The sequence below is a fragment of the Tupaia chinensis genome, unplaced genomic scaffold (assembly GCF_000334495.1).
Source record: "Tupaia chinensis unplaced genomic scaffold, TupChi_1.0 Scaffold145148_1, whole genome shotgun sequence".
NCBI classification, from domain to species: Eukaryota; Metazoa; Chordata; class Mammalia; order Scandentia; family Tupaiidae; genus Tupaia; species Tupaia belangeri.
This window is the reverse complement of record NW_006205008.1, coordinates 1,381,178-1,397,194: the sequence shown is the minus strand read 5'-3', so window position 1 is coordinate 1,397,194 and position 16,017 is coordinate 1,381,178. Positions and strand designations below refer to the sequence as shown.

The window sequence follows — 16,017 nt, the reverse complement described above, 5'->3', positions numbered from 1 at the left end:
GAATGCAATGCTCCATGGTGCTGAGGCCATTCGGGAAAGCCCAGATTTGCATCCTGAGGTCGCTCTGTACTTTCTGAGCGCAGGAGCTGGCCCATGATCCGGGCTGGCTGAGGCTGGGGGTGGATCGCAGCATACAAAAACTCTGTTTGGAATGACTATCTCTCTCTGAAGACACAGATAAACATTAAAAAAAAAAAAAAAAAAACCCTTATGTTAACATCACATTTTTCTTTTGGAAAAAAAAAAAAAAACAGAAAATGAATCCAAATATACTGGTCTATATTAACTTGGAAATAGCTTTGTCCTCTCATCAGTATGAGAACTGCTGAGATTAGATCTTTAATTTAAACCTGAAGTAGTCATTGTAGCCAAGAAGCGAAGTCCTTGTTGAGGGGCATCTGTATGAATGTGGGTCTTCCCCTCTTCATTTCAAAAATTACTTACTAATTTAAAGAGTGGCATTAGTCTTATCTGTTCCTTGAACATGCAATTGATTACAGTGATGGAATGGGAGCAGGAAGTTTATGAGCAGGGAGTTACATTTGGTTTGCTTTGTTCAGTTTTATTGCTTGTATTTTGTCTTTTTTTTTTCGTACATATGCCCAGAGAATGTCAAGATGGGAGCTTTTTAGGAAAAAAAAATTTACTCATGGTTTTTATCTGAAAGAGGTTTTAAAAATGGCTATATTTTTTATGGCTTTGCTTCCAGGCACCTATAATTTATTTTTAAATTGTGGTCATAAAAGAGAAGTCTAGAGCTGAGGCCTGTGAAAGCTCCCTCAAACAGCTCTGGCAGTGAACCTCCATCATGACCTCCAACACTTGTGCTGTTTCAGTCCTGAACCTCTCAGCCCGAATCGCCCATCACGCACACACAAGGTATTCAATAATAAGTCCAAGAGGGCAAACGAGGCTAATACATTCCCTCAGTTTCAGAACACCAAGGAGTATGTGTGGTACACAGTTTCAAAACTTTCAAAAGGATTCTTCTGGTAGAAGCTTTGCTCAGATTTTTCTTAATTTTGATGACACATTTATACATTATTCAAAACAGCATTAGTTCTCCACTAACTACTGACTTCTTCTGTACAGTAAAAGAACCCAGCTGATTATTTTAAAAAATAGTCTTGCAGTAAGTCCTCACACCACAAAACCAACTGTATCACACATGACAAAGAATAATCCTGTACTTATTTACAATAGAACCGAAGTATATGTCATAATAAACTTTTAAATGAAACTACTAATATTTGGAAAAGAAAGTCTGATTTATAAATAAAGCAGAATTAATCATCAAGGTGTCTGTGGTCAAATAGCCTTGCTTGGATATCAGCTTCTTTCACATAGTTTTTGGGGAACCATGAAAGCCATGCTGGGGACCAGCAGTTGGCGTAATGGCTATGTCACTGGACTCCCATGTAGTCGATGGTGGTTCAAGTCCCGGACCCGGTGACTTAAACTCATGCTGGGTGTGTGTGTGTGTGCCCAAGATCCCAAGAGAGGAATGGAGAAGGGATTGTGGTGGGGCTATAATAATCCCTGGCGGGGGCGTTATTTCTCACTTTCTGTTTCTCTCTATCTTTCTGATGAGCTCACATGCCTTGTAACAAAACCTCTCCAAAAAAAAAGAAAAGAAAGCAGTGCTGACTCTGTTTTTTTTTTAGAGATATTTGCTATCTAGTAGCACTGCTATCCTGTTCTTTGACTTCAACTTGGGTAATATGTAATAAAACAAACGAGCAATTATGAGAGCTTATAATTAAATCATTCCCTATATGCTTGAGAACCAGAATTATCAATACAGAAGAAATGGTATTCAAATACAACGGAGAAGAGGTAAAACCTCTATACTCTTAAATTAACTAGCAATATAAATATGAAAGAATAAGTACAAACTCATGAGGTATTTTGTCACCATCACATGTAAATACATGTGTGTATATATACATAAAATAAATACACATATATATGTCACATAATACATATATTCATGTATACACTACTGAAAAGGCCCAGAAATAATAACCAAGCCAGTAATGATAACTTTTCTTAGCTCCAGACTGTGTGTGTGTGTGTTTATAAGTTTGTTTATTTCTTGAGAGAGAGAAATAGCACCCCTACCAGGTGCCGCACACCATGATTTGCCCCCAGCCTCAGCCAGTTTGGATTACAGGATTACAGGGAGATTCCAGGATGTGAACAAGGGGCCTTCCCATTTGGGTCTAGATTCAGAGAGCACTGTGTTACTACTGTGCCACCAGCTGCCTCAGACTGTGGTCTTGAAACACTTTCTCTCCAAAAGAAACCAAACCTCTTAGAGAAATGACTAATTCTAGAGCTGGGGGAGGAAATATCTCAGATGATATGGAATATCTGGTAATACATGTCGAGCATCCCTAACCTGAAAATCCAAAATCTGAAACATTTTGAGTGTAGATAAGAAAGTGAAAAGTTTCACAAATGACCGCATGTAACAGGCTGTAATAATAAAATCGCAACACAAAAAGATTGCATAAAATTACCTTCCTTATGTGTATGTGTATATCTCTCTCTCTATGTATACGATGCATATAAATCATATATGAATTTCATGCTTAGTTTCAGGTAAGTAAGAAATAGTAAATTTGTACTATCAATAGATAATAAGGAAGCTTTCAAATACAACTAGCATAATGCCAAAAGGTATCGGGTATGAAAATGTTCACATTAAAAGGCTCCCACTGACTGGGGCCAGCAGGTGGCACGGTGATTAAAGGCACTGGATTCCCACAGGGCTGACTGTGGTTTGAGTCCTGGACATACAGCTTGCTTTCTCCCTTTCCCTTTCTCTCTCTGGTCAAATTTAAAATAAATAAATAAATAACAAATGGACTTACATAAATAAATCTTTTAAAATAAATAAATAAATAAATAAAGGCTTCCACTAGCCAAAGAGGGGACCATTGATCTTTAATACTGATATTAATTGCAATGGATTGAGACTCGTTAAATGTATTTGACTTGATTGATTAATAATGATATTAAGACTGAATGGATTGCCCTCTAAGATGATATGGGACCAATTTATTATGCTAAAAACTGGTTGATTAAAAAAAAAAATGGATGGGACCAGCAGTTAGTGTAATGGCTACATCATTGGACTCCCATGTAGTCGACTGTGGTTCAAGTCCCGGACCCGGTGGCTTAAACTCACACTGGGAGTATACGTGCGTGCCCACGATCCCGAGAGGAGAATGGAGGAGAAGGGATTGCGGTGTGGCCATCCCCCCTGGGGGGTGATTTCTCGCTTTCTGTCTCTCTGTCTTCCTGGAGAGTGCATGTGCCCTATAGTAAATAAATAAATAAGTAAATGGAGCATTTTTTCTCCCTTTCCCATATGAACTGCACTGCTGGGCAAACAACAGTCAACGAGAGGAAGTATCTCTTTACACAAGAGAATAAATGAAAAAGAAATAAAGGGAGTAGAAAATATTTTACTACTGAATGAATAGACCGTGACATGCCTAAGTGTCAACAGCTGCTAAGATCATAAAGAGAGCGAGCAGCATTTTGTACCTCCTATAGTTTCGCCAAATGAGTCTTAGCCAGTCTTAGTTAGGAGACCACGACTCCTGTGCAGGTAATACAGAGGACAGAGGAACATGTCCACCCTCACTGAGAGGATACAATCAGCAAAATATAAATTGATGGAAACTCTACGGACAGTCAAAGCGTAGCCATGCACATTTGTGTAACACAACCATAAAAATGCAAACGGTTACTACTAGAGAAGTCAGAATACTTGACGTTTATGGGAGCAGAGGGGCTCCGATGTGAACAGGGAACATGGAGGGCATCCTGGGGGGGATGACAAAATTCTCTATTGACCTAGATGGTCTTCCCTTTATCCTGCCCCTGTTCTGTGTGTGCCTTAACGGAGCATCTTGATTTTAGGACTGCTTTATAAGTTAATTTGAGAAGCCCTAGCAGAATTATTTGATTACATGAAACACGTTTTTAAAGAAAACTTTTCAGAATGTGTCTGTAGTTACCTAACAGTTTATCCATTGATTCATACATCTGCTCTTGATCAACAACTTTCTCATTTGAAAATTTCACTTGTTTTCTTGGTACGGCAGGGCTGTTTTTATGATGATAAAGCATTTTTGAAGAGAAATGGATTTTGCCTTTTCTCTGTTGGTTGGCAGAGAGATCGTCATCTGAGGATGAAAAATCATCAATAAGCTGAGAGTTATGATCCTCATCTGTGGCATGCAGTTGCTTCTTTTTCCTCATTGTTTCAGAAAAATTGCAAAATTCCCTTTTGCTTTCCTTTTTTCTCTTAAACCTCAATGAACTAGTAGCTCTTCGTCTTCTTGCGTTGGAGGACATTTCAATGTCATCAGACTCATCACTAATATCGCTGGTGCTTTTTCTTTTCATAACAGGTTTTAGGATTTTGCCTTCAGGATTTAATTTTGTTGAAATTCTTTTATTTCCTCTCTCAGCAGTCTCTTCACCATCACCCTTATTTCTTATTTTTACAGAGTTTCCTCTTACAGAATCTTCGGATCCTTTTAATGATGGCTCAAGCCTTGCAGTACGCTTAGGGAACCTCTGAGCAGTATATTGCGTGGGAAAGATGACATCACTGTCTTCTGAGTCGGAGACATTCTGTACTGTGCCATGATGTTCAGCTGTATTTTTAAATTTTTTCTCATCACCAGACTCGGAAGAAATGTTCTGTTCTAAAATCTCCTCATTTTGATAAAAAATACCATCTTCATTTGGATTTAAGACATTGTCTAATTTCAGTTTGGAGGAACCATGGAAGTCCTGATTTTTCTGACACCTGACATCTTCAGCTACTGTGGAAAGGCACGTGGGCTGCTCGTCAGAACTTTCGTCACCCGAGGCTCCATCCCAGTCCTCAGCTGCTCTATGTTGTGACTCCAGGAGTTTAGAAAACCCACACTGGAGCAAGGTGAGCTGTCCTGGAGGGCCTGAAGCCTTGCTTGGCTCAGATGCTTTGCTTCTGGCAGTCTTAATTCCCGAGTCTTTATTCAGTGATTCGTCATCACTAAAGTCGCTGAAAAGATCACATGCCTCCTTTGCCAGCGGCTCTGCAGGCTGTTCGGAACCTCTCCGCTCCTGACAGTCAGGCTCTCCAGGCTATGTGAGAAGCAATGACAGGACATTAGAAAGTGTCGAGATAATTATATCAACTCTATCACAAGGGAAGGGAATTAACTTAGGACAGGTAATTAAGGGACATGTCTATCACTTGGTGTTTTCTAAAAGTATGTTTAATAAACAGATGGAAAGGATTTAATACTGTAGTCTGGTGTTGTCTTTTCTCTCTCTCTATATATAAGGGGAATAACTTCCTATAATAAATAAAAGTTTAAACTAGAGTACCACATGATCAAATTATTTGTAAGGAAAACATGAATGTAGTGGTCCGCTTCTAAGAAGCATGGACCTACAACTCCAGCTTCACACGTGAAAATTAGGGACCAGCAGATGGTGTAATGGTTACATCACTGGACGCCCATGTAGTTGACCCTGGGTCAAGTCCCAGACCTAGCAGCTTATAACTCACACTGCTTGTGTGTGTGCATGCCCAAGATTCCAAGAGGAGAATGGAGGGGAGGGATTGTGGTGTGGCCATCCCTCAGTGGAATGATTTCTCACTTTCTATCTCTGTCTCTTCGGCAAGCATACAGGCCATGTAGCAAAAATCTCTTTTATGGAAAAAAAAAAAAGAAAAGTGAAAAGCATATAACTTATTTCTTAAGAATTCTTAAGGTTTACTGTAGCGCAGCAGGTGTTTCTGAACATGCTTTAAGTAGTTAAAAGTTCTAGTTCAGACATAATTGCCTGATGATTGCTCCTGAATTAGTCATGTGGTATAAATGTTAAATCAACCTAACTTACCCATTCTACAGATTGCCCTCTGACTTCGCGCCTTTAACTTTTTTTTTAAGCAAAGACTTTCCCATTATGCATTATAAATGAAAAGAAAATAGAGAGACTTAAAATCATCACAGCACATTTCTCTAGGCATTACGGCCTCCAGACTCGAACGTGACTTACCACTTCTACCTTGTGCGCCGGGGGTCCCTCTTTCAACCACGTGGTGGCTGTCATGATCCCTGCTTCCACTTGGCCTTCCCTCTATAATGTCAGCAAGAAAGAACACAAATAACTGTGCAAAAGAAGGGTACAAACGACCAGATAAACCACAGCAAGGGCATGCTAAATCTTGGCATTAAAGAAAAACTGCATGCAGCTGGTGTTAGCATTGCATTTGCTAATTAAGGAACTTGCAGAAAGTTCCACATATACGTATATATCAATTTTATAAAATTTAATGAATATAAATTCTAAATTCTAAAAACAAACAAGATAAATACAGTAACAATAACAATGAAACTTTCCACACACACTTTTTATCTTTAAAAAGAACTTTGGAAGCAGCCATGGTGGCACGTACGGCCAAGACACTGTGCTCTATAGGCTGGGGCCACATGGGAAGCTCAGGTTCTGTTCCTGGTACAACCTAAAGGCCAGGTGCTGTGGATATCCATATTTGTAGATAAAATATGGATAAAAAATGCATACACAGGGAACCAGCAGTTAGCGTAATGGCTATGTCGCTGGACTCCCACGTAGTCGACCGCGGTTCGTGTCCCAGACCCGGTGGCTTAAAACTCACGCCGGGCGTGTGTGCGTGCGTGCCCAAGATCCCCAGAGGAGAATGGAGGAGAAGGGATTGCGGCGTGACCATCCCCCTGGGGGGTGATTTCTCGCTTTCTGTCTCTATGTCTCTCTCTGTCTGTCTGGCGAGCGCACGCGCCCTACAGTGAAAATCTCTCAAAAAAAACAAAAAAAAAAATGCATACAGAGACACACACACACGTACTTGAGTGAGAACAGATAAATGTTCTTAACAGGGTCTCACCGTACTGCAATCCTCTGTCCCAGGCTCCCAGTTAGCCAGGACTACAGGGGCAAACCACCATGCCTGGCCTGGTTAGTCTGGTCTGAGAACAGAACCTGGACTTCCTATGCAGTTCCAGCCTCATGTAGTGGTCACCTACTGCTTGTACCATCATGCTGGACCCTCATATATAGCTTTACATAACATTTGAAATACTCTTAACTCTTGTCTTAAACTTTATTTTTTCAGGTGTTCAAAACTAGTAAAATGGCTTAGCCAGTGGTGCAGTGGTTAAGGTGGCTGGATCCCAGATTGCTGACAGAGTCTCAGACTTGGAGGCTTGAAAAACACATCAGGTACTTGTGAGTGAGTGCCTACAATCCCCAAAGGAGAGATAAGAAGGGACCCTGGTGTGACTATCCTCTACTGGGGAGGGGGAGGAGATGCTTTCTCACCTTCTGTCTCTTTGCCACTCTCTAGCAAGCACATACACTCTCTAGCAAATTTAAAAACTAACAAAAACTAGTAATAATTTACAGGTAACTCGATTAAAAGCTGTAATGGGGGAAAGAGAAGTGAAAAAATGCTATATATTTAGGTAGTATGACATCTATAATTACTATTCCTATATATTAACATACTGGGACATACAGCAACATTTCAAACACCGTAGACAATGTTGAGTACTGGGAACTTGATATACCAACCTATAATGCTAGTGTATTTATTGGTCACATTCATTTAAAAATATTTATCCAGTCCTTAGGTGTAGCAGATACCAAAATGAAAAGGTTTGTCCTAACATGAAATGAAAAATGATGCCTTATGGGGACCAGCAGGTGGTGTGGTGGTTAAGGTGCTGGACACTCCCAGATGGCTGACCATGGTTCAAGGCCTGGGCCTGGTGGCTTGCTTTCTCACTTTCTCTCTCTCTCTCTGCCTTCCTCTGGCCAAGTTAAAAAATAAATGAATAAATAAAATAAAACAAAATAATTCTTTAAAAAGAAAGCAAAGAAAAATGATGCCTTAATTATTTAACAGCCTTGTTACATCTTTTAGGAACGATATGACTTTAAAGCTTTGGTATATCATTTAGTAGAGGTATCTAAGGCCTAGATTCTAGAATATTAAATTTTCCTTCAAGAGAAAATCAATTCTTTCCCTTTTTAAAGAATTAATACTGCCATCACCAGAGTTAAGAAAGAAAACTTATGAATACACAGACATACCAGCAGGGTGTTTCTAACCACCTGTCACCCAAGGCAACAAGTGGGAGTCTCCCCTATAGAGCTCTAGAGAATGATAAACTGTTTCCGAATTGCCTTGAGTCCTTACCCCATGTACAGAGGCCACTGTTGCAAGGGGGTGGGAGGCCCTCTTTCTCAGCACTTCCATTTGTTTCTTCAGCAGAAACCAAGCAGCTACAACAGATACAACTGGCAGCACCAGAAATCTTATGCGACTGAAACTCTATTACGATAGGTAAATTGGTGACTCTAGCCTTCAGCTGTTCAGGTCACAGGATCCCCCATTAATGCCTCACTTTCCCCCATATCCTATATCGAATCTATCAGCAAACTCTGTCAGTGCCACCTGAATAATATTTAAAGAATCCAGCCACTTCTCCTGCCACCCACCATTGTCACCCTGGGCCCAGACCACCATCATTTCAGCTGGATTACTGCAGTATCCTCTTAACTGGTTTCTTGCTCATCCTTGCAACTCTACAGTCAAGTTCTCAGTAGTTGGTCAAGCTACCATCAATCTGTCATTATTCTGTCCAGAACTCTCCAATTGCTTCTGATCTTGCTCAAAGTAAAAGTCAAAGGTCATGCATCATCTAGCTCTCTGTTATTTCTCTCCCACCATCTCTTACTCTCTTGTTGACTCCACTCGAGTCATTTTGTCTGCCCTGCCATATTGAAATCATGGCACTCATGCTTCTCCCTCAGGGCCTCTGCATTTGTTTTCTGTGTCTATAACACACCTCCCTCCCTCCCCTCTCTCAAGACTCAATGCAGCCTTCACAGGGAGAGCTTCCTTGACCCCATCCAAATTTGACGGTCCCTACTTCCCTCCCCTGCTCTATTTTTATCCTTCAAACTTACATCATGACATACTGTATTTTTCACTTATTTGTTCTGTTTATTATTTGTCTCTCCCAATAGAATGAACATTTCTAACAGGTGGGTTTTTTCTATTTTGTTACTTTATGTAAGCCTAGCTCTATGAACAGTACCTGACTTTTAGCAGGTACTGATATCTCTAAATTAGGACAACCATGATATATTAGGTTATTAGGAAAGTTATGACATATTTTTCTACATTTTTCTATGCAAAAATGTATCCTGACTTTCCTGACAACCCCATAGATAACAAAAAGTCAATGCAAAATGGAACTAAATTGCCTGAAACTCACAGGCTTTAAAGTGCTACATAAATTCAAATTTTTATGTCTTAAAACATTTTGAAAGGAATGTTTTATAACCTTGAAAAATTACAAATGTATCTGAGATCTAAGCCCCTCAGGTCTGGGACCAATTGGGCCTTGAACTGTCTTAACTGGTACTTAACGGAATAAATGAAGGACATTAAAGTGATACTACAACGTCCCAAGTCATGGAAACTAACCTGAAGTTCTCCAAGACTCAGTTTCTTCATGCATATGATGAAGAGGTTGAAAAAATGATACAGGGAACCAGCAGTTAGCGTAATGGCTATGTCGCTGGACTTCCACGTAGTTGACCGCAGTTTGCATCCCGGACCCCGTGGCTTAAAACTCACGCTGGGCGCGTGTGCGTGCGTGCCCAAGATCCCAAGAGGAGAATGGAGGAGAAGGGATTGCGGCGTGACCATCCCCTCTGGGGGGTGATTTCTCACTTTCTGTCTCTATGTCTCTCACTGTCTGTCTGGCGAGTACACCCGCCCTATAGCGAAAACCTCTCCAAAAAACAAAAAAAGAAAAAAATGATACACAGTCCAGGGTTTTTTGAAACTTACATTAATATAAATTAGAAAACATGTTAATATTCTTAGTATTCTGATAAATTAAAGAACTTAAAAGATTTTTTAAAAAGAATATAAATTATTTTGAATAAGAAACATCTGTATGTTAAGGGTGAACACAACTGGGAGAGTTTGAAATACTGATGTGGAATTTTTATTGGGAACAGAAGATAAAAATCTCCGTGAGACATGAGAGTGGATCTCAGGGCATATTTGGTAACTTTGAATCAAAACACATTTTATATCTGTTTATTTAAGAAAATCATTTTTTTCTTGACTTCAATAGCTGTTTTCAAAATAATTAACTTCTCTTCATGAGTCTGAAAACGGCCTTAGAGATCATACTAAATAGTATATGTATTTGTATTTATATGTACATTATGTATAACTACGCCTGAGAAAACCTTAGTTTAGAAGGAATTCATTTTCCATTTCTCTAAAAGTAGAAATTAAACATAAGGCATTTTTTGATAAAGAAAAATCAATAATTTCTCTGAGAAAGTACAGCCTTCTTCAAGTGTCTTGGGGGAAAACACCATATTTAAATGTCATACAGTATCAAGAAGTTCAGAGAACAAGTCCCCACCTCCAGGATGTCCCTTGTTAGACAAGACCCTTGGGTCCTCAGTTTGAACAGGTTATAGATCCCAAAAAGCTCTCCTCGATGCTCTTTTGATCCTTGAACCGCTTCGAAATACCGCTTGGCATTTTCACTTCCCACCACTACGCAGTGAAGTTGCTGAAACACAGAAAGCAGGAGGTATTTTTGAAGTGTCTGCTCCAACAATATGTCACCGTTTCCTGGTACCCCCTGTCCTCACACAGCTATAGCTAGAGTAGGCAGAATCTTCTTAGGGAGGAAATTTTGTTTTAATTTCCCTGGCAGATTTTGCCATTATGGTGAAATAATAATAATCTGGCCAGTCTTATGGAAGTGAAGCTCTTACATGTTTCTGTTTTATCTGCTTCTAACAATTAGGGCAAGATTATATCTCTATGGAACAACCACTTGACATAAATGTTTAGTAACAGAAGCATACATTTAAATATACTTTTTGCCTTTTTAAACTCTTACTATAATGGAACTACTAATATTGGTAGAAATAAGCACTAAATCACTGAAGTTAAATTACAATGTAAAGTGATTGTATGATAATACCATGGTTGTCAAACTAACTTCGCCATGATTTCATTGTCAACTAGCAGCAAAATTCCTATCACTGTTATAGAAACTGCATTTCTGAAACAATTGTGAATATAAGCACACAACGTGGCATCTCAAGGACATACACATCATTTCAATATCAAGATAGTCATGCACTCTCTATTTGCTAGAAAGTTTACTAAATGTAATACAAATATGTAAAATTAAAATACAATCTGCTCCCCTTCCCACCCAGCACACACTTTAAAATTTCTCAGAAAAACAAAGAATGCACAAAGTGGAAAATAACTGTAGTGTACTGTTGATGAAGGGATTACTAAGAAATGATATTTAACTACTGTAATTATCATCACAGTTAATTATCACTGCAATAAATTAAAATCCTTCCTAGTGATGATAGCTATCATTTATTGAACACTTACTGTGTGTGCAGTATTTTATTTACATTCTCTTATTTAATCCCTACAACCTTATGACATTGTATCTCCATTTTAAAAAATAAGAAAAAGTTTCTAAAAGTTTAGAAAAATGAAGTGACATGCCCAGAGCTCCCAGCTAAGCAGTGCCATTCCTAGAATAACACTTTGTACTTGTGTTCGTCTAAATCCAAAATTTATACTCTTAACAACCTGGCACCTCTAAGATGCTCCTCTTAAAACAAGACCCTTAGGATCTCAGTTGGAAGACATTATAAACCAACACACTGATTTGATATGTTCAGTAGCAATGTTCCAGAAACGTGGGCTATACTCCTCAAAATACAGAATCACAATAGTAGCTGAAACAACGGACTCTCCCTTTAACACTGGTACTGTGGAACTGCAGGACTACTGATCGCGATCACTAAGGTCATGTGTAAGCCTCAACTTGAGTCTTTGTAGGTGTCCTAGCAAAGATTTATCATGAAAATTATAAAAAGCATGCTTCTTTTCACTTAAACTAAGTTTTCCAAAGTGGCTTCACGGAAGGTGAAAACCAGGTGCTTCCTTCTGTAGGCAAGCTATTAAAAAAAAAAAATCAAAATCTTGCTAGACTTCAAGAGAGCAGGGGAATCATCAGTAAGTAGAGCTTAGTTCTAGCTTTAGAAAAATCTATGCAAGGTAGAAAATGCTTGGCTTTCATCATGACGACAGACGAGACACACACACACACACACACACACACACACACACGAGTTAAAAAAAAAGGGAATGTTCCTCATATTAATAAGTTTGTGTACAGGCTTCTCTTTTCAAGGCCGGCAGCACACCCCCCCTTCACATAATTCTTTCTACTCTGCTTTCATATCTCTGCTTTCTCTGACCCTGCTGCCTCCTCCTGATGATGACCCTTGTGGTTATCCTGGACCCACCCAGGTAATCCAGATGGTTCAGGGAACTGGGGTGTGAGCACTTTGGGAGCCCATTATTCAGCTTACCACAGTAAAGAAGTACAAAAAAAAAATATGAAGGGGGTATGTCAAAATGACAAACTATCCTGCAGGTGTTCCCTTGGCCAGATAGGAGACACTCTGAACATCAGAGTAAAAATAGTGATATTCAAGAGTTGTAATCTGTTTCTCAGAGAGGAATCCTGAGTCCACAAAAAAAGAAAAAAAAAATCAAATAAATAAAAGAACAGAAAGCACTTTTTAAAATGACAGAATATAAACAAGCAAAAAAGAAGAAAATAGGGAAACAGAAAACCACAATAACCCTCACACTGGTAGCACAGTAAGGCAAGAATTGTTAATGAATGCTAAGGCTGATGGGTGCCGGGCTTGATGAAGTGGGATACTGGCATCATTTCAGGGGATCTCATAAACTACAAAAGGAAAAAAGGGCAACTTTCTAGGGGAGAAAGCGGACAGGCACAAGCACAAGATGGACCTGTAGTCTAGGTTCATGTCCAGTGGTGGGCAGGTCACCACCTTGTGCTCTCCGGGTGGGGCGCTGAGAAGAGCACAGCGCTGAGTCTGTGGCATCCTGCCAAGATGGCGGGGCCTGAGTCTGGACACAAATGCACATTCAACAGTCCCGTGCTGAGGGACATCCTACACAGATGAGGGCCTCCCTCTTTACCACTGCTAAGGTGATGAAACACAAGGAAACCCTGGGTACTTATTTCCGGTCAAAGAAAACTGAAGAGACACAGCAAGCAAATGTAGGCATGATTCTAGATTGAATCCTGGGACCAGGAAGGAAGAAGAACACAGTGCCAGGAGAGTTGGAGGAAGTGTGAATGGGTCCCGTGGATTAGGTAATGTTGTACTGATGTTAATTTCTTGATTTGGATAATTGAATTTTGGAGAGGTGATAGGTGCGTGGGGAAGGTGAGTTGCCGAACAACATGTGCAACTGAGTATTTATAATGCATTAAACTATTTTTATATGTATAGTACATCTACATAGGGGAGTCTTCTGGTTTTGTGGAAATACACATGGACAAGTTAGAGGACTCTTTTTTAAGGAAATAAACACCTGGTGATGAGTGTGCAACTTCCCAGTGGCTCAGAAAAAGAATAAAAATTATGACCAAGAGAAAGAGAAAGCAGACATGTAAACTGTTAACAACGGGGTATGTGGACAAAGTTAATTGGGAGTTCTTGATGCTGTTCTTTTAATTCTTTTGTAAACACTTCTAGATAAATTATTTGAGTTGCCGAACAACATGTGCAACTGAGTATTTATAATGCATTAAACTATTTTTATATGTATAGTACATCTACATAGGGGAGTCTTCTGGTTTTGTGGAAATACACATGGACAAGTTAGAGGACTCTTTTTTAAGGAAATAAACACCTGGTGATGAGTGTGCAACTTCCCAGTGGCTCAGAAAAAGAATAAAAATTATGACCAAGAGAAAGAGAAAGCAGACATGTAAACTGTTAACAACGGGGTATGTGGACAAAGTTAATTGGGAGTTCTTGATGCTGTTCTTTTAATTCTTTTGTAAACACTTCTAGATAAATTATTTGTGTGTGTGTGTGTGTGTGTGTACTCATCCACACATGACAGAGATGAATTTCTATAATTTCTGAATGCCAATGCTCCAAATCTGAAGGAGTAAGGTTGCTTCACTAAGTGATGTTTTTATTTTTTAAAAGGATGAAACATCTGATGTAAATAAAACACACCTTGAACAATATGGAGTACCTTCTGCTAGGCTCACCGTGTTGTAAAGTATCCTAGATCTCTTTCAATGCAGGGAGAGATACACACATTCAGAAATAGTCTTATGCACAAACACAATGGATAAACTGTGCATCCTGTTCTATAACTTACTTTTTTGACTCACTTAAAAGTGGTTAGAGATCTTGCCATATTAGTACACTTGATCTGACTATAATCTCTCTTTTTGTTGCAGTATTCTATATTAAGGATATATCAGAGTTACGTGAATATTCTGCTTATTCTCTCCCTGCTGGGCATTTAGGGCATTTCTTTTTATCAAGGTTCTTTATTTTATGTGCAAAAGATACAAAGAGAGAGAGACAGAGAGACAGTACCCCAAACTGGGTCAAATACTGTGATCCACCCCCAGCCTCAGTCAGCCCCAGACGACAGACACACATGTGCCCAGCGTTCTCAGTTGGGGAAATCTTTGGATGCAAACTCGGAACTTTCCCTTATGGGTCAGCCTCACAGAGTGTCAGATTTTACTGCTGCACCACTGTATGGCTCTACAGGTTGTTTCTCTTTTTTACTTTTTAAACAAACAGTAATAACACTAAATATAAATCCTTATCCTCCTTCACTGTGCACCTATGAGAATATTTCTGTCAGACAGACATAGAGAAGGTGTTATGTGTGGGTTTTTTTTGTTTTTTTTTTTGAGAGGTTTTTGCTATAGGGTGCGTGTGCTCGCCAGACAGAGAGACATAGAGACAGAAAGTGAGAAATCACCCCCAGGGAGGATGGTCACGCCGCAATCCCTTCTCCTCCATTCTCCTCTCGGGATCTTGGGCACGCACGCACAGGCGCCCAGTGTGAGTTCTAAGCCACCAGGTCCGGGACGCAAACCGCGGTCGACTACGTGGGAGTCCAGCGACATAGCCATTACGCTAACTGCTGGTTCCCAAGGTGTTATGTGTTTTTAAATGCTTAACTTAGCCTCTAAGGTAAGTATACGAGTTACGGCCCTAACAAACTGTATATGAGGACCTCTTTACAAATTCGCCCACCAACAATGAACAACATCGATCTCTCCACTGGCTCCTAAAAAAGAACAAAAACAAAATCCCCCCAAAAGGCTTTCATAGAATATGCAGCATACAATATAATTTAATTTCGTATTTCTAGGTTATGAGCATGGTAAAGATTCAAACATGTGTTAACCATCCGTATTTTTTCTTTAGTGAAATGTCTCACCATAGTCTTTTCATTGGTTTGTAGGAGTGCTTTTTATTTTGTAGATGCTACTCCTCTATTATATAATATGGCAAGCATTTCCCCCAGTCTCTAATTTGGTTTCCAGTTCCTTTGTCATACAGAAAATTAAAATAAAAATGTGGTCAGTGCCAGCCCATGGTATGGTATTTAAGATGGCTGGATTCCACATGGTCAACTGTGGTTTGAGTTCTGGATCCAGCAGCCTGAAAAACACACCAGGCATGTGTGTGTGCATGCCCAAAATCCTGAAAAGAGAATGGAAGGAATTACAGGTGATCAACACCCCGGGGGTGGGGGGTGGGGTGGGAGAGGAGATGCTTTCTGGTCCCCTACCTCACCTCTGGTGAACACATGTGCCCTATAACAAAAACCTCTCAAAAAAAAAAAAAGTCAAATTTGGGGCTGGCAGATGGCATAACAGTTATGTCACTGGACTCCCACAAGGTCAACACCAGTTGAAGTCTCAGACCTGGTGGCTTGAAAACCACACCAGGTGCATGTGCGTGCGTGCCCAAGATCCCAGAAGGAGAATGGAGGGGAAGGGAATGGGGGGG

The 16,017-nt window shown here is 39.8% G+C and overlaps 1 protein-coding gene across 4 annotated transcripts in view; it reads right to left on the bottom strand.

Moving 5' to 3' along the window:
• Positions 1-16,017, bottom strand: part of ERCC6L2 (ERCC excision repair 6 like 2) — a 175,365-nt gene that overhangs the window by 51,616 nt on the left and 107,732 nt on the right. For all 4 annotated transcript variants that reach the window (XM_006167823.3, XM_027768002.1, XM_027768001.1 and 1 more), the window contains 3 exons: positions 10,515-10,667; positions 6,076-6,156; positions 4,032-5,151 (listed from right to left, as the gene is read on the bottom strand). In XM_006167823.3, the coding sequence (XP_006167885.1) occupies positions 4,032-5,151; positions 6,076-6,156; positions 10,515-10,667 (1,354 nt within the window). The remainder of the gene's footprint in view (positions 1-4,031; positions 5,152-6,075; positions 6,157-10,514; positions 10,668-16,017) is intronic.